Genomic DNA, 25,269 nt, shown 5'->3' with positions numbered 1-25,269 from the left:
TTTTGTATTAAATTCTTTTATTGGTACATTGTAGGTATACAACACAATTATATTTCTCATTGGGAATTGTACCTTTATATAATGCATCTTGGTTCTTATTTTTTCCCCATTCCTAGCACTCCCTTCACGCCCTCCACCCTTCCCTATTTACAAAGACTTTATTTCCATTTTTTCCATTTCTCCTCATTTTTTCCTTTCCCTTCTTTCCTTTCCCCTGTGCCTCCCACTACCCCTACCCCTGTGGACCTTTTATTCCTATTTTACAGTATCGATTATTCATTCTAATAATTGGTACATTTTAGGCATACAATATAATGACATTCATCATTGGAAATTTGCACCTTTACATAGTCTCTCTTGGTTCTTGTTTTTCACCCTTGCCCAGCCCTACCTTCAACCCCTCCAGCCCTATTTACAAAAATTTTGTTCCTATTTTTCCATTTTCTCATATTAATCCCATTCCCGTCTATCCTTTCCCTTAGCCTTCCCACTTCCTTCCCCTTTGCCCCTTTTCTTCCTATTTCACATGACCTATTATACATTTAGTCCTTATTTACACTTTCAGTTTCTCACACCAGAGAAACTATTCGGTATTTACACATCTGTGTCCTATTTATGTCACTTAAGAGTATTGCCTCAATGTGCATCCACTTAGCTATAAATGTCTCTAATTTCCAATTTTTATGGCTGAGTAGTACTCCATTTTATAAAAAAACCCCACATTTTCTTTATCCAGTCTCCAGTTGATGGGCATTTGGGCTGTTTCCAAGTTTTAGCTATTACAAACTGCGCTGCTATGAACATGGGTGCACATATATTACTGTGGTATGATTCTTTTAATTCTTTGGGGAAGATCCCCAGCAGTGGAATAGCGGGGTCAAATGGGATTTCTAGTCCTAGTTCTTTGAGGTATCTCCATACTGATTTCCACAGTGCTTGCACCAGTCTACACTCCCACCAGCAGTGAAGCAGGGTTCCTCTTTCCCCACAGCCCTGCCAGCATTTGTTATTGGTTGATTTCATGATAGCAGCCATTCTTTCTGGAGTGAAGTGGAATCTCAGCGTTGTTTTCATTTGCATCTCTCAAATGACCAATGACATTGAACATTTTTTCATGTATTTATTTGCTATTTCTACTTCTTTGTCTGAGAAATGTCTGTTCATTTCAGATGCCCATTTTTGGATTGGGTCTTTAAATTTGGGAGGTCTGATCTTTTTAAGTTCTTTATAGATTCGAGATAGTAGACCTTTGTCTGAGGAAGAGCAGGTGAAGGTTTTTTCCCACATTATGGGTTGTCTCTTCACACTGCTGGTGGTTTCTCTTGCTGTGCAGAAGCTTTTTAATAAGAAGAGATCCCATTTGTTGATTGTTTGTGCTAGTTCACGGGCAACTGAGGTTTTGTTCATAAAATCTTTTCCTATACCGATGTCTTCAAGGGTTCTACCTAACCTCTGTTCCAACTGGTTCAGAGTTTCTATTTTAATATTTAGATCTTTAATCCATTTTGATTTTAGTTTACTGCATGGTGAGAGATACAGGTCTAGTTTTAATCTTTGGCAAGTTGAAGCCCAATTTTTCCAGCACCATTTATTAAAGAGGCTATAAAGATATACTCCAGTGGGGGTGTTTGGTTCCTTTGTTGAAGATGAGATGGCTGAGTGTGTCTGGCGTTGTTTCTGCATCTTCTAATCTGTTCCACTGGTCCTCAGGCCTGTTTCTTTGCCAGTACCATGCTGTTTTTATCACAGTAGCTTTGTAGTAGAGTTGCAGGTTGGGGATTGTGATACCCCCTGCCATGTCTCTGTTACCTAGAATTGCTTTTGCTATTCTGGGTCTCTTCTTGCTCCAAATGAATTTTTGGATTGTTTTCTCGAGGTCTATGAAGTATGCTGCTGGGATCTCAATTGGAATTGCATTAAATCTATATATCAGTTTTGGAAGTATGGCCATTTTCACTATATTAATCCTTCCTACCCAGGAGCAGGGGATGTCTGTCCATTTCCTGATATCATCTTCAATCTCTCTTTTGAGAGTGCCATAGTTTTCAGAGAAGAGGTCTTTGATTTCTTTCGTTAGGATGATTCCTAGGTATTGCAGTTTTTTGGATGCTATTGTGAAAGGAATTATTTGCCCTATTTCTCTTTCAGTGAGTCTGTCATTTGTGTAGAGGAAAGCTATTGATTTTTGTGTGTTGACCTTGTAATCAGCTACTTGACTGAATTTGGTTCTTAAGTCTATAAGACTTTTGGTGGAGTTCTTGGGGTCTTCTATATAGAGTATCATGTCATCTGCAAATAATGACAATTTGACTTCTTCATTTCCTATCTTTATTCCTTTTATTTCTTTCTCTTGTCTAACTGCCGTGGCTAATGTTTCCAGAACTATATTGAACAAGAGTGGTGATAGTGGACATCCTTGTCTCGTTCCTGATTTTAGTGTGAAGGATTTCAGTTTTTGACCATTTAGTATGATATTGGCTGTTGGTTTTTCATAGATGGCTTCTATCAGTTTGAGGTAGAGACCATCTATTCCAATTTTTTGTAGGGTTTTTATCATAAATGCATGTTGGATTTTGTCAAATGCTTTTTCTGTGTCTATGGAGATAATCATATGGTTTTTGTCCTTGGCTCTATTGATATAGTGTATTACATTAATTGACTTTCGTATATTGAACCATCCCTGCATCCCTGGGATGAATCCCACTTGATCAGGGTGTATGATCTTCTTGATGATCTTCTGCATTGTTTGCCAGTATCTTATTAAGGATTTTTGCATCTATGTTCATTAGTGAGATTGGCCTATAGTTCTCTTTTTCAGTTGGGTCTTTCTCTGCTTTGGGGATCAAGGTGATGCTTGCTTCCAGGAATGAATTTGGGAGTATTGCTTCCCTTTCAATTTCATTGAAGAGTTTAAACAGTAGCGGCAGCAGTTCCTCTCTAAATGTCTTGTAGAATTCAGCAGTGAAGCCATCAGGGCCCGGGCTTTTCTTAGGTGATAAGTTTTTAATTACATTTTCAATTTCATTGGTTGATATTGGGTTCAGAATTTTTAGGTCTTCTTCATTCAACTTTGGTAATTCATATGTATCTAGGAATCTGTCCATTTCTTCTGTGTTGTCCATCTTATCGGCGTATAGGTTCTGGAAGTAGGTATTGATAAGCATCTGGATTTCTGCTGGGTCTGTTGTAGTTTCACCCTTTTCATTCCTAATTGCATGGATTTGGGCCTTTTCTTTCCTTTTTCTGACAAGGTTGGCTAAGGGTTTATCAATTTTGTTGATTCTTTCAAAGAACCAACTCTTGGCTTCATTGATTTTTTGTATCGTTCTCTTAGTCTCCATTACATTGATTTCTCCTCTGATCTTTATAATTTCTTCCCTTGTATGAGCTTTGGGGTTGTCCTGGTCTTCTTTTTCTAGAAGCTTGAGGTTCAGCATGAGGTTGTTTAATTGGGCTCGTACTGTTTTCCTAATATGCGTATTCACTGCTATGAATTTCCCTCATAAGACTGCTTTCATTGTGTCCCATAGATTCTGATATGTTGTACTGTCATTGTCATTTAATTGAAGGAACTGTCTGATTTCTTCTTTAATTTCCTCTGTGACCCATTGGTTATTCAGAAGTGTGTTGTTCAATTTCCACGTGTTTATGAAATTTTTTGAGTTTCTTTTGCTATGGAGCTCCAATTTCATCGCACTATGGTCTGATAATATACAGGGGATGACTTCAATTCCTTTGCACTTACTTAAACATGTTCTATGTGTGAGTATGTGGTCTATTTTGGAGAATGACCCATATGCAGCTGAGAAGAATGTGTATTCTGATTTTGTGGGGTGGAAGACTCTGTAAACATCTGTTAAGTTCATTTGTTCAAGAGTTCGATTGAGTTCTAGTATTTCATTACTTATTTTTAGTCTAGTTGATCTATCTATTTGTGACAGTGGGGTGTTGAGGTCCCCCACTACAATTGTATTCGTGCATATATGGCTTTTCATGTCTGTTAGTATTTGTTTTATATAGTTGGGCGCACTAGTGTTTGGTGCATAGATATTTATGATTGTCATCTCTTCCTCTTGGATTCTTCCCTTTACAAGGATGTAGTGTCCTTCTTCGTCTCTCTTAATCAGTGTTGGTTTGAAATCTACTTGCTCTGTAAAGAGGAGAGGTACTCCTGTTTTTTTTCGGGTTCCTGTCACATGCAGTATTGTTTTCCACCCTTTAACTTTCAGTCTATGAGTTTCCTTTTGAAATAAGTGTGTTTCTTGTATGCAGCATATTGTTGGATTTTGCTTCTTGACCCATTCTGCCAGTCTATTTCTTTTGATTGGTGAACTGAGACCATTAACATTGATGGTTATAACTGAAACATATTGACTTGTCATTGCCATGACTGTTTCTTTTTGTCGGGTTCTCCCCCTTTACATTTAATTTCTTGTCATGCCAGATGGGTTCATCCTGATTTGTTTCCTGGGGTTGTGATCCTCAATGTCTGTTCCTAGGCTATTGTGTAAAATTCTTTGGAGTGCTGGTTTGGTATTCACGAAGTTCCTAAGGTGCTCTTTGTCATGAAAGTATCTTATTTCTCCATCCATTTTGAAAGATAGTTTTGCAGGGTACATCAATCTGGGCTGGAGGCTGTTTTCTTTTAGGGCTTGGAATATGTCACTCCAAGCTCTTCTTGCCTCGATGGTTTGTGTTGAGAAGTCTGCTGTGATTCTGATGGGCTTTCCTTTGTATGTGATTTGTTTCTTTTCTCTAACTGCTTGTAGAACTTTGTTCTTCTGTTGGGTTTCTGGAATCCTAACAATTATATGCCTATGTGTAGATTTTTTTTTTGATCAAGGCTATTTGGAGTCCTATATGCCTCACTTATCTGTATGTCAAGCTCTTCTCCCCTACTTGGGAAGTTTTCTGCCATTATTTCTGTGAAGAGATTTTTTTTATGTCATCTGCACTCTCTCCTGTTTCTGCATTGAGCCCAATCAGTCTTATGTTATTCTTTTTTGCATCATCTAGCAGCTGCTGGATTGATTTCTCATGTTCCCTTATAATTTTGAAGCAATTTTTCTTTTCCTGGTCACTAATTGCAATCTTATCTTCTATATCTGAAATTCTGTCCTCACACTGGCTCATTCTGCTGTGTAGACTTTCAATGGAGTTTTTCATGTCCTGGAAATCTATTTGCATCTGTTTTATGGATTCCATTTGTTTCCTATGTTGGGATTCCATCATGTTCCTGAGCTCCTCTCTAGATTTATTAATCATGTCTTGTACTAGGGGCACAATTTCTCCTGTTATCTGAGAAATTATTTCTGATTTCATTTTTTCCAGATCCCCTTTTGTTGCCAGTTCAGTGGGTCCAGGTGGTTGAGTATCAGAGGGTTCCATCTCATTTCCCTTTGGGGTTGCTGTAGGTGAACTGGAAGTCTGGTTTTGAGACTTATTTATGTGTTTTCTCATTTCGACTGGGGTGGGGGGCTGTTAGCGCCTGCACGGATTACCTCCTCTGAGCTGGGTGAGGTGGGACAGGGGCCGGGAGCAGCGGTAGGGATGGTGACCCAAAAGCCCTTTCCTGTGGGCTGGGAGCAGTGGGAGGAATGGTAGCCGGGAAACCCCTTCCTCTGGACCAGGAGCAGTGGGATGGTGGCTCAGAAGCCCCTCCCTCTGGGCCGGGAGCAGTGGGAGGGATGGTGGCCCGGAAGCCCCTTCCTCTGGGCCAGGAGCGGCGGGACAGAAGGTGGCCCAAAAGCCCTTTCCTCTGGGCTGGGAGCAGCGGGAGGGATGGTGACCGGGAAGCCCCTTCCTCTGGACCAGGAGCAGTGGGACGACCGCTCAGAAGGCCCTACCTCTGGGCCGGGAACAGTGGGACTCAGTACCTTGGTCTGGTGGTCTGGTGTCCTCTGGGCCTTGGTAATGTGGAATCAGGTGGCTGCCTGTCTGCAGTGGGGTGACTCGGCGTCTTCTGCGTGACTCAGGACCTCGGTAGGGCGTGCACAGACCTGCCTGTCTGCAGCGGGCTGATTCGGCGTGTGTTCCGCGCGACTGGGGACCTCGGTAGGGTGTGGGCAGACCCGCCCGTCTGCAGTCCATGGAATATTGTTTTCCATCCCTTGACTTTCAGTCTATGAATTTGTTTTTCAATTAAATGTGTATCTTGTATGCAGTGTATTGTTGGATCTTGCTTCTTGATCCATTCTGACAGTCTATTTCTTTTGATTGGCGAATGGAGACCATTAACATTGCTGGTTATAGCTGATATGTATTGTCTTATCTCTGTTATGTTATTTTCCTGCTGTTGGCTTCCTTCTTTCCTTTTCTATTTAATTTCTTTCCTTGCTTGGTGGATTCATTCTGTTGGGGTTCATAGAATTGTAATCCTTATTGTCTCTTTCTAGAATATCCTGAAGCTTCTACTTTCTGTGAAACAGTAATGGCTGTGCTATCACCTGAGCGGCTGTGTGGTGTGGAAGAAAGGGCATTTCATTGCATCAGGTGATGTAGGATTTAGTTTTGTTCTGCTGAGTCGGTGGTTTTCTGTTCCCTGTATTGATTAAAGTAATAACAAGGCTAGTATTTGCTCAAAATGGTGCTTCATGAAATGTTCTGAAAGGTGTAAGATGTCACAAACACACACATCCTAACAGTCAAATAAGGCCAGCAAATAGAGCATACTTACACTCTCCTTTCCCCTTTGAATTTTATATTGTACATTTAAATACAAATGGTCTGAGAAATCTCTCTATTAGAAAAACATTGTCAGGGCCGGGGATTTAGTTCAGTGGTTCCACTGCCTGCCTTGCAAGCAAAAGGATCCGAGTTCGATCCCCGTACCAAAAAAAAAAAATTTCTCAAAAGTGTAAATAAGGATCAAAATGTATAACAGATAATATGAAATAGGAAGAAATGGTGCAAAGGGGAAAGGGAAGTGGGAGGGGTAGGGGAAAGGAAAGAGGGAAATGGAATTAACATGAGAAAATGAAAAAATGGAAATGAAGCCTTTGTAAATAGGGAGGGGTGGAGGGGCTGAGGGAGGGCAAGGGAAGGGGGAAAAATAAGAATCAAGATATATTTTGTAAAGGTACAAATCTCCAATGATGAATGTTATATTGTATACCTAAAATGTACCAATAAAATTAACTTTAAACTCAGAAAAGAGGGTATCAAAATAGACAATAGGTGTATAAAAAAACAAAAAAACAAAAAACATTGTCCTCATCTAACCCATCTTAACCAAATTTCCCTGGGTGTGGAATGTTTTTCTTAATATGCTTCTGTACATCTCATAGTGTTACTCTGAGTACCAGTTTAGGTCTCACCAAAGGAACTAGATTTCTACAGCTTTTTCCAGATCCTCGTGTAGTCTCAATGTTGAGAATCTCAGCAGGAGGAGAGATGTCAAGTGCATACAAGCCCCTAGGTCTGCATGAACATTCAGGTCTGCTACTGTTATGTCCTGAGCAGCAGACATTGTGGAGATGGGTGCTGGCAGAAAAGAAAACCTGGGTGGAAACGCTTTTCCCAGGGTGTACATGGAATCTGGTCTTTTTCAGAATAAACTCCCAAACTCTAGGCTTGAATGCTCATACAGCTGAAATGATGGCCTTAGAAATTTATGTCCCTAACATGAATTTTTAGTGAGCTCCTTCACAGGAACTTTGCTCTTCTCTTCCATTTCTCCTGCTGAACTGCAAGACCAGTACTACTCATAGCCATCACATCTCTGTTTACCAACAGATGCTTGAAGAAGCGAGATCCCTGAGCAACTGAAGCTGATGCTTGGGTGACTGTGGCCATTTTTTCTGTTTGACAGATAAAACCTCATAGATAAGTTTTTATCTGTCAAACAGAAAAAACTTAGAACCCTGGGGTTACAAGGCTGCAAAGATGGACAAAATGTTGTCCTCCTGAAGTTCACATTCGAATGGGAGATGGAGAGACAAAAACAAATAAACAAAGCAATTAATTCTAAGTTGTTGAAACATGCTATGAAAGGAATAAATACAGTGTTCAGAAAAAGAGCAGATGGACTTACTTGTACAAGAGGAAAAGACAAGGGAAGCAGGAGTTACTGGGTTAAGATTGTTAGGGATGGGCCTTGTGAAGTTTAGATTTTAAAATGTAGGGACCTTGGAAAGATTCAAGAGAAGATTGTAGGAGCTCTCCTAACTCAAATTAAGACTGGAAATATGTGGTTCTCCTTTAAGGAGGGTAGTTTTCAACCTAGATAAGGCTTAGTTACCATAGTGACAGGAAGGAATCTTTTTAAAAAATTTCCTAACTTTTCTGTGTTGGAAACTATTATTCAAAATGCTGTAAAATATTTTAACACATTTTTTCTAACATTAAAAATATATCATTTTTATCTTTGTGAAACTGAAGATCTTTTACTTTATGGTTTCCAATGCTTGAAACCATTCTGTTGTTTGTGTAAGTCATGGGCAGATGCCTGGTATGAAATTATGACACTGGGAATATTGTGGGGTTTTTGGTTGCAGTTTTTGGGGGTTTTTGGTACTGGGAATCGAACTCAGGACCTTGTGTTTATAAGCCAGGCACGGTGCCACCGAGCCAAATCGCCAGCCTTGGGAATATTGTCTTTATTAGGTTTTTTTTGGTGCTGGGGATTGAACTCGGGTCCTTGTGCTTGCACAGCCAGCGGTGAAACCACTGAGCTAAATCCCTGGCCCTGGTTTTTATTAGTTTTAAAAAATCAACAGTAACTGTCCTACTAAGTTTTTTCTTAAAGGAGCATTATATCCAAACATTATAAGGCTTATTTTTTTGTAATAGTGATGAGATTGGTGCAACTTGAGATTCATCATTCAAACTATGGTAAAACTAAATAATTCTGATAGTTTTCCTAAATCTGAAACACAATGCATGAACTAGCTTCTTTTCACAGGACATAAATGTAGAAATTGTATTTGGTAACCTTCAGGAGTTTGATGAATCATACAGGACAGAATACTTATTGATGTATGACCACAGAAAGTATTTCAATATTGCCTCCATAACATTGCCCATTGGACAATTTATCCACAAAGGAAATCTACACATATACAGTCCCAAGTTTGGTAGATGATTCAGTGTCTCAGAAAATCTACACAAGAAACTATAAAACAGACCAGTATGAGCTGGGCATGGTGGCTCATGCTTGTAATCCCAGCACTTGGGAGGCTGAGGCAGGAGGTTCACCATGAGTTCGAGGCCAGCCTGGGCCTCACTGAGTTCAAGGCCAGCCTGAACTACAGTGAGACTCTGTCTCAAACAAAAAAAAAAAGTGACCAGTATGGCTGGGTATAGTGGCATACACTCAGCTATTCAGGCAGCTGAGGCTGAGGGATTACAAGTTTGAGGGAAGCCTGAGCAACTTAGCAAGAACCTGTTTCAAAACTAAAACTAAAATAAAGGGACTGGGGATTTAGCTCAGTGGTTTGGCTGCCCACCTCGCAAATGCAAGGACCCGAGTTCGATCCCTGGTACCAAAAAAACAAAAACAAACACAAAAAACCCCTAAAAGCTGGGGATGTAGCACCTGTCTAGTATTTGGAAGGCTCTGGGTTCAGTTCTCATAACTACAAAACAGTAAGACATACGAATGGCACAAAATGATCATCAGTTTGTGCAAGGCCTGCAGAAGACTTCTGCCTATACCCAAGAAGGCTCTCAATGGCTAAGGGGGTGGGTGGAGTTCCAGTAACATGGGAGGAAATGAAGCCTCCTCTCCCCAAATTCCTATTCCACTGGGACTGGATGGCGTGCCTCCAGCTGGAGCTCTGCCACAGCCGTCGCTGAACCTGTGCTCTTCAGGCAAGGAAGACAACCCAAGACCTTAGAGGAGTTCATGGGAATATGAAGGGCCTTAGCTGAGTTCCAGGAGCACAAGCACTGAGAGCTCTCCACCACACCAACAACAATCCAGAAATCTTTGGGCCTCAGAAAAGACCAATAGTGGAGTTCTCTTTGGAAGATTGAAGGAAACTTAAAATGAAGGAACTAAGGTGCTGGTGTAGCCTGCAAAAAAAATGGAATCAAAGCCTGTAACCAGTGAGCCTTAAAAGGAGGAAAAAGCCTGGAAAAGAGAAGCAACAGAAAGCAACACACAGGATCAAAACCACACACAGGATCAAATCAAGGGCCCCTAGCACAGAAGGGGAAGCTGGGTTCCACCTCATGGACAGGGTTCCAGGCCAAGGCTGAAGTAGAGCACGTGAAGCTGCCCAGTAAAAAAAAAAGAAAGGTCATGGTGATCCCCTCACCGAGGGCTCCAAATTAGGTTGCAAGACAAAGGCAAAGTGAAGTCCCCCCCTCCCAAGAAGCCAAAGCCCCATATAAAGTGACGGAAGCAAGAGAAACAGTAGTTGTTGTCCAAGCAGCTTCCTAGGGAAAAAAACAAAAACAAAAACTAAGGCAAATAATGCAGAAGCTCACTTCAACTAGTTGGTCAAACAATATAAGCAGAAACTGTTGGGACTTCTAAAGGTACAAAGAAGAGCAAATGGGTTTGGTAGTTGATGCAGCTGGCAGCCTGGGTAAGAAGCGGGGTGTGCATTTCCTGGTAGAGCTCAGAACCTTAGTCCACCTCCCATGTCTTTCACTGAGGGCAAGAAGATCCCTGAGGGGCCCTCTCCCTGGGAGGCTCCTTGAGCTGTGCACTTTTTTTGTTTTGGTTTGGTTTTTTAAAACTGTATAACCTTTTATTGGTACATTTTAGGTATACAATATAATGACATTCGTCATTGGCAATTTGCACCTTTACATACTCTCTTGGTTCTTATTTTTTACCGCTTCCCCTACCCTCCCTTCAACCCCTCCATCCCTCCCTATTTACAAAGACTTTGTTTCCTTTTTTTTCATTTTCTCATATTAATTCCATTCCCTTCTTTCCTTTCCCCTCCCCCTCCCCCTTCCCTTTCCCCTTTGCACCATTTCTTCCTATTTCATATTATGTTTGATTGGTTGATTTCTTGATAGCAGCCATTCTTTCTGGGGTGAGGTGGAATCTCAGCGTTGTTTCCATTTGCATCTCTCGAATGACCAGTGATGTTGAACATTTTTTCACATATTTACCATTTCTACTTCTTTGTGTGAGAAATGTCTGTTCATTTCAGATACCCATTTCTGGATTGGGTCTTTATATTTGGGAGGTCTTATTTTTTTAAGTTCTTTATAGATTCCAGATATTAGACCTTTGTCTGAGGGACACTTGGTGAAAATTGTTTCCCACATCGTGGGTTGTCTCTTCACACTGCTGGTGGTTTCTCTTGTTGTGTACAAGCTTTTTAATAAGAGATCCCACTTGTTGATTGTTTGAGCTAGTTCACGAGCAACTGAGGTTTTGTTCATAAAATCTTTTCCTACACCAATGTCTTCAAGAGTTCTACCTAACCTCTGTTCCAGCCGGTTCAGTGTTTCTGTTTTAATATTTAGATCTTTAATCCATTTTGATTTTAGTTGAGTGCATGGTGAGAGATATAGGTCTAGTTTTAGTCTTTGGCAAGCTGAAACCCAATTTCTCCAGCACCATTTATTAGAGGCTACCTTTCCTCCAGCAAGGGTGTTGGCTCTTTTGTCAAAGATGGGATGGCTGAGTGTGTCTGGCGTTGTTTCTGCATCTTCTAATCTGTTCCACTGGTCCTCAGGTCTGTTTCTTTGCCAGTACCATGCTGTTTTTATCACAGTAGCTTTGTAGCATAGTTTCAAGTTGGGGGTTGTAATACAGAAGTTACCCAGAATTGCTTTTGCTATTCTGGGTCTCTTCTTGTTCCAAATGAATTTTTGGGTTGTTTTCTCAAGGTCCATGAAGTATGCTGCTGGGATATCAATTGGGATTGCACTGAATCTATATAGCAGTTTTGGAAGTATGGCCATTTTCACTATGTTGATTCTTCCTACCCAGGAGCAAGGGATGTCTTTCCATTTTCTGATATCATTTTCAATCTCTCTTTTCAGAGTGCTATAGTTTTTAGAGAAAAGGTCTTTGCTTTCCTTTGCTAGGTTGATTCCTAGGTATTGCAGTTTTTTGGATGCTATTGTGAAAGGAATCTCAGTGAGTCTGTTGTTCGTGTAAAGGAAAGCTATTGATTTTTGTGTTGACCTTGTACCCAGCTACTTTACTGAATTTAGTTATTAAGTCTAGAAGACTTTTGGTGGAGTTTGTGGGGCCTTCTATGTAGAGTATCATGTCATCTGCAAATATTGACAATTTTTCATTTCCTATTTTTATTCCTTTTATTTCTTTCTCTTGTCTAATTGCCATGGCTGTTTCCAAAATTATATTGAACAGGAGTGGTGATAGTGGACATCCTTGTCTCGTTCCTGATTTTAGTGTGAAGGATTTCAGTTTTTAACCATTTAGTATGATATTGGCTGTTGGTTTTTCATAGATGGCTTTTATCAGATTGAGGTAGAGACCATGTATTCCAATTTTTTGTAGGGTTTTTATAAATGCATATTGGATTTTGTCAAATGCTTTTTCTGCATCTATTGAGATGATCATATGGTTTTTGTCCTTGGCTCTGTTGATATAGTGTATTACATTGATTGATTTGCATATGTTGAACCATCCCCACCTCCTTGGGATGAATCCCACTTGGTCAGGGTGTATGATCCTCTTTTTTTTTTTTTTTTTTTGGTAATGGGGATTGAACTCAGGTATTTGCACTTGCGCATCAGGGGGCAAAACCACTGAGCTTAAATCCCCAGCCCCATGTATGATATTCTTGATGATCTTCTGCATTCTATTTGCCAGTATCTTAGTAAGGATTTTTGCATCTATGTTCATTAGTGAGATTGGCCTATAGTTCTCTTTTTCTGTTGGGTCTTTCTCTGCTTTGGGGATCAAGGTGATGCTTGCTTCCAGGAATGAATTTGGGAGTATTGCTTCCCTTCCAAATTCACTGAAGAGTTTAAACAGTAATGGCAGTAGTTCCTCTCTAAATGTTTTGTAGAATTCAGGAGTGAAGCCATCAGGACCCAGGCTTTTCTTAGTTGGTAAGTTTTTAATTACATTTTCAATTTCTTTGATTGATATTGGGTTGTTTAGAATTTTTAGGTCTTCATTCAACTTTGGTAATTCATATGTGTCTAGGAATCTGTCCATTTCTTCTGTTTTCCATCTTATTGGCATATAGGTTCTCGAAGTAGATATTGATGATCCTCTGGATTTCTGCTGGGTCTGTTGTAATTTCACCCTTTTCATTCTGAATTGCATGGATTTTGGCCTTGTCTTTCCTTTCTCTGATAAGGCTGGCTAAGAGTTTGTCGATTTTGTTTATTCTTTCGAAGAACCAACTCTTGGCTTCATTGATTTTTTGTATTGTTTTTTTAGTCTCCATTGCATTGATTTCTGCCCTGATCTTTATAATTTCCTCCTTTCTATGGGCTTTGGGTTTGTCCTGCTCTTCTTTTTCTAGAAGCTTGAGGTTCAACATCAAGTTGTTTAGTTGGGCTTACTCTGTTTTCCTAATATGAGTATTCACTGCTATGAATTTCCCTTGTAAGACTATCATTGTGTCCTGTAGATTCTGATATGTTGTACCATCATTGTCATTTATTTGAAGGAACTGTCTGATTTCTTCTTTAATTTCCTCTGTGACTCACTGGTTATTCAGAAGTGTTCAATTTCCATGTGTTTATGAAATTTTTGTAGTTTCTTTTGCTATTGATCTCCAATTCATCGCACTATGGTCTGATAATATTCAGGGGATAATTTCAATTCCTTTGCACTTACCTAAATATGTTCTATGAGTGAGTATGTGGTCTATTTTGGAGAACAACCCATGTGCAGCTGAAAAGAATGTGTACTCTGATTTTGTGGGGTGGAATACTCTGTGAACATCTGTTCAGTTCATATGTTCAAGAGTTTGAGTTCTAGTATTTCATTGCTTGTTTTTTGTCTAGTTGATCTATTTGTGACAATGGGGTATTGAGGTCCCCCACTATCATTGTATTAGTGCTTATATGATTTTTCATGTCCATTAGTATTTGTTTTATATAGTTGGGCGCACTAGTGTTTGGTACATAGACATTTATAATTGTCATCTCTTCCTCTTGGATTGTTCCCTTTATAAGGATGTAGTGTACTTCTTTGTCTCTCTTAATCAGTGTGGGTTTGAAATCCACTTGGTCTGCAAAGAGGATAGCTACTCCTGCTTGTTTTCAGGTTCCTGTCACATGGAGTATTGTTTTCCACCCTTTAACTTTCAGTCTATGAGGTTTTTTTTTAAATTATTTTTTTATGAGTTTCTTTTTGAATTAAGTGTGCTTTTTGTATGCAGCATATTGTTGGATCTTGCTTCTTCATCCATTCTGCCAGTCTTTTTTTTTTTTGGTACCGGGGACTGAACTCAGGTCCTTGCACTTGCACAGCAGGTGGTGAAACCACTGAGCTAAATCCACAGCCTCTATTTCTTTTGATTGGTGAGTTGAGACCATTAACATTGATGGTTATAACTGATACGTACTGAGTTATCATTGTCATGACTTTTTGTTTTTGTTGGATTTTCCCCCTTTGCTTTAATTTCTTGTTGGGCCCAGTGGATTCATTCTGCTGGGCTTCCTAGGGTTGTGATCCCCATTGACTTTTCCTAAGATTCTAAAATTTTTTTTTTTTTTTTGTACTGGGGATCGAACTCGGGTCCTTGTGCTTGCACAGCAGGCGGCAAAACCACTGAGCTAAATCCCTGGCCCTTGTCTAAAATTTTTTGGAGTGCTGGTTTGGTAACATGAAGTTCCTAAGGTGCTCTTTGTCATGAAAGTATCATATTTCACCATCAATTCTGAAAGATAGTTTTGCAGGGTACATCAATCTGGGTTGGAGGTTGTTTTCCTTTAGGGCTTGAAATATATCACTCCAACCTCTTCTTGCCTTGAGAGTTTGCATTAGAAGTCTGCTGTGATTCTGATGGGCTTTCCTTTGTATGTGATTTATTTCTTTTCTTTAACTGCTTGTAAAATTTTGTTCTTCTGTTGGGTTTCTGGAATCTTAACAATTATATGCCTATGTTGTTTTTTTTCATCAAGGCTAGTTGGAGTCCTATATGCCTCAGTTATTTGTATGTTAAGTTCTTCTCCCCTGCTTGGGACGTTTTCTGCCATCACTTCTGTGAACAGTTTTTTTATGTCATCTGCACTCTCTCCTGTTTCTTCATTGACTCCAATCAGTCTTATGTTATTCTTCTTTGCATTGTCTAGCAAGTGCTGGATTGATTTTTCGTAGTCCCTTACAATTTTAAAGAAATTTTTCTTTTCCTGGTCACTAATTGCAATCTTATCTTCTATATCTGAAATTCTGTCTTCACATTGGCTCATTCTGCTGCATAGACTTTCAGTGGAGTTTTTAATCTCCTGGAAATCTGTTCGCATCTGTTTCATGGATTCCATTTGTTTCCTATGTTGGGACTGCATCATGTTCTGCAGTTCCTCTATTTTTCAATCTGTGTCCTCTCTAGATTTTTTTAATCATACCTTGCACTATGGGCACAGTCTCTGCTGATTTCACCTTTTGCAGATCATCTTTCGTTGCTAGTTCAGGGTGTCCAAGTGGTTGAGTATCAGAGGGTTCCATCTTGTTTCCCTTTGGGGTTGCTTTAGGTGATCTGGAAGTCTGGTTCTGAGGCTTGTTTATGTGTCTTCTCATTTCGACTGGGGTGGGGGTGGGGGTTCTGCTGGCACCCACACAGCTCACCTCTGTGCTGGGAGCTGTGGCATGCTGACCTGGAAGCCTCCTCTGTGGTGGGAGCTGTGGCACGCCTACCCAGAAGCCTCCTTTACACTGGGAGCTGTGGCACACTAACCTGGAAGCCTCCTCCACACTGGGAGCCACAGCACATTGACCCAGAAGCCTCCTCTGCGCTGAGCTGTGCACTTCTGAACATGGGTCCCTCTCTAGTGTGTAGTTAGTCACAAAGAAATACCCCTAAAGTCATGATGAGAGCCAGGTGTGATGGTGCATGCCTGTAATCCCAGCACTGGGGAAGCTCAGGCAGGAGGTCACTGTGAGTTCAGGCCATCCTGGGCTACATAGTGAGTTCAAAGCCATCCTAGTTTATCTAGTGAGTTCAAGACAGTCTGAACTACATGGCGGGGGGCGGGGGGGAGTCACGATGCTTCTTGCATAAGTATTAATTTTAAAAAAGTCACAATGCTTCTTGCATAAGTATTATCCACATTGTGATTATCACCTATTTTTTTATTCTGATTCTCAAATGGAAACAATTGTAAAAAGCATTCTAGAGTACTGAATTTTTAAGATATATATTTTGTTAAGCATCCTCTAAATGAGACATTGAGTGGCTTTTTGAATAACAGGCTGTATCTTATTGCTAAAAAAAAGTCACAAGTGTAAAAAAGTTTCAATTGACAAAAATATGGTTTAGACTTAGTGTCAGCTTTCTAATATTAAAATAAATACCTAAGATAATCAACTTATAAAGAGAAAGGTTCCAGTCCATGATTGGTTTACTCTGTTACTTTCATGTCTGTGGCTAGGCAATACATCATGGTGGGAGCACACAGTAGGGCAAAGTTGCTTCCATCATGGCCAGGGAATAACAGGAAAGGATTGGGGTCCTACTACCCTCTTCAAGGGTATGCCCCCAACAACCCCAAAACCTCCAAATGGCCTCCACCTTTAAGTTTTTTTTACCACTTCCTAATAACACCAAGCTGAGAAGCAAGCCTTTAACACATAGGTCTTTGGTGGACAAACTATAACAATTTCTATGGAATCTTACTGAGGGCGGGAGGAACCCTAGAAAAACAGTATGGGCAAAGTTTCAACACTTCCCACTTTAGAGGGAAAGAAGCTGGCCCACACTGGAAAGCTTCAGCAAGCAATACACTGTGCACTAGAGTCCCCAAAAGAGGAGTAACAGAGGTAGCCTGATTCATTACACAAATAATCATTGACCGGGAAGTGCAGGGACTCTAATAAACACTTATTAGTAGAGTGACTCAACAAATGTTTGGAAAATCTTTTATGGGGTTCAATGTTTAACAACTATCCATCTGGATACAACAGGGTGTTTGGCATTCATACTCTCAAACTCTTCAGGGAAATTAAACACTGTTCTCATTAGTTCCAACACTGATAGAAACCCTAGGAGTTTTAGTTGAGATTTGATTCTAAGCTCTCATACTTCCATTCCAGTTAAAAGATGCCCGAGTTTCTCAAGATCAGTTTGAGTTTCCAGAATCTGTTTCATGGCAAGGAAAACTCTAGGTCTGGAATAAGTCCTAGTTTTGGTCACTCTGACCAGTACAAGAGAAGGGTGGCCTAGATAAGAACAATAATAAAGTTCTCAGAAATAATAGGAGAGTCACTGTAAGACTGTTATCTGAACAAACTACAACAAAGCAACCTTCTGGTTTGTACTAGAAATCATCTGGTTGTTTATAGAGGATATATTTGTGAGAGCTTCGGTACTAATGATTAAGGGTGAGCCCAGAGTTGTATGTCTTTCACATTTCATTTTTTTATTTTTTTGGTACCAGGGATTGAACTCAGGTCCTTGAGTTTACGACGCAGGTGGCAGAACCACTGAGCTAAATCCCCGGCCCTCACATTTCATTTTTAAGCCAAACTCCATATATATACAAGTGTGTATATATATATATATGTGTGTGTGTGTATATATGTGTGTGTGTGTGTGTGTGTATGTATGTATTTTTAGTAATCTTTTCTTATCCCTGTAACAAAGTTTTAGAAATCTTTTCTTCCAAATCCCATGGATATGACATTGTAAGTCTGTGCAGCTTCTCACTGGTTAAGTCAGGACTTTGCCAATGAGGCTTCTCACTTGGGAACTACAACTGTCATACTCCTGTTTTCCTAAGTTTCTTCCCAGATGTCACCTCTTAGCTCAGGAAGAGCAACCACTTTCCTCTTTTCAGCAGTCCAGACAAATTTGCTTTTGTCTTATGCCTTGATGTTTTCTGAGGCATGACTCATAGAAGGCATAACAGAGGCAGTTACCAAACCACCTTTGGAATCTGTACTGAGGAATAAAAGGCATGACCTACCCTCTCCCTAGACCAAATCTTGATGAAAATGCCTGCATATGACATATTGGGGCACAGGGAGACAAAGCACCTAGCCTTGTGAGCTCCTAAGTGTTTCCACGGGTACTGAATCCGTTCAGTCAAGCATCCAGGGGAAGCTAGATCTCTTCTGAGAGCTAAAGTCCAGGTGGAATGAAAAGGGAAAACGTCCTAAGCTCAAGAAGTGTAGGGCCAGGGATTTAGCTCAGTAGCACTGTGCCTGCCTCGAAAGTATAAGGTTCTGACTTTGATCCTGGTACCGAAGGTGGGGGGGGGGGGTCATCTCCAACTGCCCTCGTTTAAGCTCTCTATTAGGATAGGCCAGAAATACACAGCACCAATATCTCCATGATTTAACATGTTTATTTCTCATTCCCATAAGTTCATTACAGGTCTGCGGACTCTGGAACAGCTGCCCTTCATGTGGGGACTTGGCATCCCCAATTGCTTGATTTTTTTTTGGTACCAGGGATCAAACTCGAGTCCTTGCACTTGCAAGGCAGGCAGAGGAACCACTGAGCTAAATCCCCAGCCCCTCAATTGCTTGCTCTTATGGCTACTCTGTAGGTTTCCATGATTGAGGCAGGAAAGGAAAGCACTGGAGTCTTGCACTAGTGAATAAATCCTTTAGCCCAGAAGTAGGCTTCTGCTTACAACCCCCTAACAAAAACTATCTCATGACCAAGCCTTACTGAAAATAGCAAGAAAAAAAAAACTATTCTCCTTTTTACCTCTTTTCTCCTATTCATTAGAATACAAATTCTGGGGCTGGGGATTTAGCTCAGTGGTTCCGCTGCCTGCTTCCTCCTTCACAAGCACAAGGACCCAAGTTCGATCCCCAGTACCAAAAAAAAGAATACAAATTCTGTTAAAGAATGTGTTTTTGTTTCTCTCATTTGCTGTGGCTTCAGACTCTAGTACAGTGGCTGGAACACACTAGACCCTCAAATTAATTTAATGAATATAGTGTCTGGAAGAAATCCACATATGCCCTAGGAGATAGAATCCCAAGGTCTAAGGCTGAGAATCTGCTGTATGTACCAGCACTGGCTGGGCTTTAAAAAATAGTACTTTGTATAGTTTATTAAATAAAATTGCTTAGAGCTTCAGACCATTAGTTTAGGTGGTTCTTATGACAAATAACAAAGTATCAAAACCAAGGATCAAATCAACTCAGCATAACCACCACCACAAGCACTCAACTCTGGACTGGAGCTGTAATAGCCATACACACATTTACTTTTTTATTGTAGTCAGCCCACCCAACTTATCATTGGCAAGCAAAGGAAAGGGAAAGAAGAGATACAGACTGTGTCTCTACTAGGGACCAAACCCTGTTTTAAGTGCTTTACTTTCATCAGCCCATCAAATTCCCAGAATAAAACTTAATTAAATGTTATCTCTATTTTATAGAGAAAACGAAGACTTTCAGGAAAAATGGAGTATTTCAGGAACCAAACAAGAAACAGGAATATTTTAAAGCTAGAATTAGATATAACACAATCTTATTCAGGCTCGTTATGTAGGGATAACAGCAAATTGGTCTTACTACTCCTGCCTTCATACCTGACAGATACAACTAAGTGATATCTAACAGATCCTCTAGTAATGGGTAATGGGGTCTTGGGATGTCTATGTAACTCTCTGAGCCTCACTTCATTTATAAATGACTTGGAAGAAATAATTTCTTTAACCTCTTTCCTAGTATACCTAAAATTCCCAACTGTAAAATACCTGAGTCACTGTTGTAGCTAAACAGCTGAATTATAAGAAAATCTATACGCTATAGACTATCTGCAATCTTAACAAATTTATCACCTGAGACTGCTGTAAATACTGTCCTGGATAGGACAGACAAACAGACCCAAAATATCAGCTTTCATTTTAAAACAAAACAACACAGATTTTGATTTGCCTATCCTTGCTTAGTAATGACTATCAGTTCCCAAACTTTTCCTTTTGGGAATTCAATTTCCTGATTAGATGCTCAATATCTATGTTAAGTAACCAACAGAATCCTGCCTGCAGCATACACATTCCAGTTTTCATACAAATATAATTCTCATTCTTTTTTTTTTTTTTTTTGGTACCAGGAATCGAACTCGGGTCCTTGTGCTTGCGTAGCAGACGGCGAAACCACTGAGCTAAATCCCTGGCCCATACTTCTCATTCTTAATGACAAACAAAAGTGAAATTAAAAAGTAAACAAAAACTGCGGGAAGTTAATACTAAAAACCCGTAAGTTTTTTTTTCTTTTGGTACCAGGAATCAAACTCGGGTCCTTGTACCCATAAGTTTTCTTTCATGCCTTGGGTAAGTGCTAATATTTATGGTGCTGTAGCCTATTGACATTTGAGGTAAGAAAAACAGTCTAGTTTCTTTTAATGCAGAAAATTCTTTATATCTAATATATACCATGGCTACAAATCCAACCCGTTTCCGTATGATCTCATTAGAGATGTTCTGCATTTCCCAAACATCACCAATGAGACATAAAATAGTGCATTATTAGTTCATTTGGCAGATTGCCTAGTGGTGAAATAAATTATTTCATCACAGTAAAAATTATGTTGCTAAAAAGTTCAAGAAGGAACTCAAATGACGTCCAACTTTGTGAATAGTGTCCAAAGACAAAAGTAAGACAGAAACTCCAATTTAGCCACTGGAAAACTTTCTAGGAGAACTCATCTCTGTCCAACAAAGACTACTGAAATTGGTATGCCTGCTACTCTGAAGATAATAGTTTGCAATTAAACATAGATACATATTGTTTTTTGTCTTGGAAGACTATGCTATAAATATTTCTATCATGTACATTCCAGAGTGGGAAAATCCGTGCAAAAGCAACAATATTTACTTCTGATACCACAGAAGACTGATTGGGTGCACCAGCAATTTGAAATTGAAATTACTATTTTTCCAAGTACAATCCTAAAACAGCCTTTCCCTTATTCAGAATGTTCCTAGAACAGTGATGTCAAACCTTTTAGAGCTTTCAATGATAACAAATTGTCTACTGCGGCACATGTGCCATAGTTTTGCCACCACTATCTTATAACATCTTTCTTCCTAAGACCTCCCTGACAGCTAAAAGTAAAAACAGAAAGTAGTACAACATACCCCTAACATACAACCTTGATTCCTTTTCGTGAAACAATACATTTATACCCCTAAATTTTCCAATGACAAAAAACTCTTCGGGCCACGGATTTAGCTCAGTGTCACTGTGCCTGCCTCACAAGTGCAAGGTCCTGAGTTTGATCCCTGGTACAAAAAACAAAAACAAAAACAAAAAACTCTTCATGCTTTTATATGTTTTCATCAACTTCACTATAAAACTCTTGTTGAATTTCTTCATAATGAGGACAGCAGACATGCTTTCCTTCATTGGTGGATTTTCTGGTGTCTAAGAAGGCTTGATCGCCTGCTGAAGTTTCTCTTGCATACACCACAGCTATAAGGCTGCTCACCTGTGTGGGTTCTTCGGTGTTTAATAAGGTGAGAGTTCTGACTGAATTTTTTCCCACATTCATGACATGTAAAGGGTTTCTCTCCTGTGTGAGTTCTTTGATGTGTATGAAGATTTGTATTTTGACTGAAGCTTTTCCCACACCATGAACATTTATATGGTTTTATTCCTTGGTGCGTTGTTAAGTGCTTATTAAGATCTGAACTCCACCTAAACCTCTTATCACACTGTGGACACTTATATGGCTTTTCTTCGGTGTGAATTCTTTGGTGCTTAATAAGGTCAGAGCTAACTTTAAAGCTTTTCCCACATTCCTGACACTTAAAAGGCTTCTCCCCTTTACGGTCTTTCTTGTGAAGATCCATAAGTTTCAGCAACTCTTGTTTCCATGTTGAAAATTTCTTTCTTTTCTTCACTGGAAAATCTCTGTGCCATTTCCCAACTCTGTGCATATCATGATTTTCTTTGCCTGCTGTTTGCTGAGACACATTCACTTTGGCCTTTTTTGATACTATGACTCTTGGTGTGTGTATTTCTAAGGCAGAAAGGGATACAGACTGATGATTTTCAGTGTCTTTTCTTAGCTTAAACTCTGTTGGGGTAAAGATAAGAATCAGCTATATGTATCCCAGAACAACAAAATCACAGGAATGCAAAGAAAAATTCAATGATGATTAATTTTAAAAAACAGAGGAAGGCAGATGTGATAACAAACACATGTAATCCCAGCTACTTGAGGCTGAGGTGAAAGGATCACAGATTTGAGGCCAGCCTGGGCAACTTAGCATGACCTTGTCTCAAAATAAAAAGTAAAATGGCTAGGGAAGTAACTCAGAGGTACAGCACTTGCCTAGCATGGGCAAAGCCCTGGGTTTAGTCCTAAGTGACAGACATATACACATATAACACCACTAACAACAACTACCACCACCAGAGGAACAGAATGTTAAAATGTAAGTCCTTGTAAAAGTTTGCATCAAGGCACATGTCTCCTCTTCCTACAGTGTATTTACCTGTAGGCGACTCTCTGGGACTGTCTTTGAAATCCAAGGACCCTTGAACCCATGGCTCTTCCCCTTGTTCTAAACAGGAGATCACTTTAGGTTTGGGGAGTCCAAACAGTGCTGTGAAATAGAAAAAATTAGATCAAGGATTAAGCAGTCCTATTAATTTCAGACTATTCAGGAATAAAAGATACTTTTACGGTTTGTTACCCAAATGATGAAATGAACAGATTCCCAGATCCAAAGTATCATATTTTTACTATACTGAATACATGGGTGAACATGCAAAGCAGATAATCTCCAAGGTGGATCAATGAAAATGATATAGGGCATGTCAACTCAGTGCACATTTCCCCTCTTCTGCCACTAAGAATACTCCATGTTTAACCAAGGGAGAAAATCAAGTTGCAGAGGTTAAGAAAGATAGGGTGGTCAATAACTCCTAAGAGGACTTATCCAGAATAAGACTAGGTAGAGTGGAGTGAGTGTCAAGGACAATAGGTGGGGGTATCATATGCACAAATGATTGCTGTCATAATTATAGTTGCTTACTTAGCTTCTATTTATTTAGCACTAAGCCCTGGATTAGGACAGATTTCTATCCCTCTTAAAACTCAATTTCATATCCAAATAGAGGAATCCAGGAAGAGGGGGACCCTTTCTGAATAGACTGTCCAGTATTGCAAGTATCTATTACTCATTCTTTCAGTAAAAATTTTTTGGGGCCATGGATATAATTCAGTAGTAGATCGCATGCTTAGCAAGCAAGAGGTCCTGGGTTCAATCCTCAACACCATAAATAAATAAATAAATAAATAAATAAATAAATAAATAAATAAATGTTTACTGAGTGGTTAGGATGTACTACGTACTGCTCTATGGGTTGGGGATATAGGGTAAAGAAGTCAGAGTTCCCTGATTTCATGAAGTTTATATTCTATTAACATAGTCAATTTGTCAACAAACAAAATAATTGCAGGAAATTATGTTTTGAAGAAAACTAAAGATAGTAAAAATAACTCTAAGATTCTAATCCTGAAAGCCTATTTTAGATAAGGCTATGTGGAAGCTTTTTTTGAGAAAGCAGTATTTGAGCAGAAACCTAAAAATGAGAGTTTTTATTATGTGGCAGGAAAGAGTACCAGGCAGAAGAAAAGGAAAGCAAAGTGAGCAGAGCAATGTCAAGAAACAGCAAGAAAACCAATATGGCTATGGAGGGGTGAGCAGGGGCACAATAAAAGCAGGAGATAAGGCCAGATCGAGGAGAGTCATGAGAAGTCTGAATTTTATTCTGAATTTAAGAAATTACTGCAAGGAAGTGATTTTGAACCAAGGAAACACTATAATCTGATGAGGTTTTTCTTTTAAAGTTCTGGTTGCTCGCTCAATGCTAAGACTGAGAGGACAAGAATAAGAGGCAGGGTGTCAGAAAGCTATCTGGTTCAAGATGATGTTGGCTTAGACTACAATGTTAACAGTTCACAAGGCTGAGTCAAAGCTAGACTCAAGATATAACGAGGAAGTGGAGCTAAAAAAAGTTGCTTATAGGTTACTAATGGGATATGAAAGTAAGATTAAAAGGATGCCTATACATTTTCTGCCCTGAACAACTGGGTAATGGTGGTACCTTTACTGAGGAAAGACAGAGAAGAGCAGATTTGGGAGAGTAGGGAACGGATGAGGAATTCCATGTAGGCTAAGAAATAAGTACTGACATTTGGAAAAAATCCTCCCCAGGTGATCTGGATATCCATTTCCCTTTCCCTATATTAGTGAGCTAAGAGCCAATCAGTTACAGAAAGCATGTGGCTCATACGATTTCATTTTCAGTAAACCAAGAATGCAATGTATGACTCAACCTCTACACAAAGGGAGGAAAGCTATCCATGGCAGTGCACACCTATAATACCATCACTCTGGAGGCTGATGCAAGAGGATCACCATGAGTTCAAGGCCAACTTGGGCTACATAGTGAGTTCAAGGCCAGCCTGAACTACATAGCGAGACCCTCTAAAAAACAAAACAAAAAACCCCGAAAACAAAACCAAAGGGAGAATCTTTACCTACAGAGATGACATTCTCATAGTTTTCCTGCATTACATCATTGTAGAGAGCCTTCTGAGTGGTATCCAGTAATTCCCATTCTTCCTGGGAAAAATACATGGCCACTTCTTCAAATGTCAACAAACTCTGAAGAAGAGAATAGACTTAGTTCAGTACTTGCCACTAGAGAGACAGCTTAATCATTTGCTAAGAACTATAGGATAGGCCAGGCAGTAAAAGAACTTTGTTTGTTTGTTCGCATGTTTTCACATGTCTCTGAGCTCCCTTTAGGTAGTATGACTCATGGGCAGTGGGAAAAGACAGCTCTAAACGGCTGGAAAGTACAGCTTACCTGGGACTCAGGCAAGATGAGCTCAGGTGTCACTGTCCAATCTTTGTTAGTTGTCTGCTCAGGAAAGGATAGAATCTGTTGAGCAGGTTCACCTGTGGGTGGAAAAGAGCCAGAGGAAACTGCTCATTTCTATCAACATCCTGGGCTCATTTCTAAAATTTCTAAAATAGCTCAGTGGTTCTACCCCTTTCCCCGCAAGGTCCCGAGTTTGATCCCTGGTACCAAAAAAATAAATAAATAAAATACAGATCCTGATTCAGTCAGTAGAGATGGGGTACCTTTACAAGTGTGTTGTGTGTCATGTCAGAGTGATTTTTTTCATAAAAAGAACCAAGTTCTTACCAGCCCTTAGTACCAGT

The 25,269-nt window shown here is 39.8% G+C and overlaps 1 protein-coding gene across 6 annotated transcripts in view; it reads right to left on the bottom strand.

Moving 5' to 3' along the window:
• Window positions 1-25,269, bottom strand: part of Znf75a (zinc finger protein 75A) — a 60,566-nt gene that overhangs the window by 30,807 nt on the left and 4,490 nt on the right. For 3 of the 6 annotated variants that reach the window (XM_013065548.3, XM_087202985.1, XM_087202986.1), the window contains exons 4-7: window positions 24,911-25,002; window positions 24,579-24,705; window positions 22,525-22,635; window positions 14,522-22,103 (exon numbers count right to left, since the gene is read on the bottom strand). In XM_013065548.3, coding sequence (XP_012921002.1) covers window positions 21,427-22,103; window positions 22,525-22,635; window positions 24,579-24,705; window positions 24,911-25,002 — 1,007 coding nt within the window. In that variant the 3' untranslated portion in view covers window positions 14,522-21,426. Of the gene's footprint in view, window positions 1-14,521; window positions 22,104-22,524; window positions 22,636-24,578; window positions 24,706-24,910; window positions 25,003-25,269 lie in introns of those variants that run through there. The other 3 variants (XR_015447960.1, XM_013065549.3, XM_087202987.1) reach the window with 1 other exon arrangement.

The sequence above is a fragment of the Heterocephalus glaber genome, unplaced genomic scaffold (assembly GCF_053883595.1).
Source record: "Heterocephalus glaber isolate CG9 unplaced genomic scaffold, H.glaber_assembly_v1.0 deba00001781, whole genome shotgun sequence".
NCBI classification, from domain to species: domain Eukaryota; kingdom Metazoa; phylum Chordata; class Mammalia; order Rodentia; family Bathyergidae; genus Heterocephalus; species Heterocephalus glaber.
The sequence above is the reverse complement of the archived record's forward strand: the minus strand, read 5'-3'. Positions and strand labels throughout refer to the sequence as shown.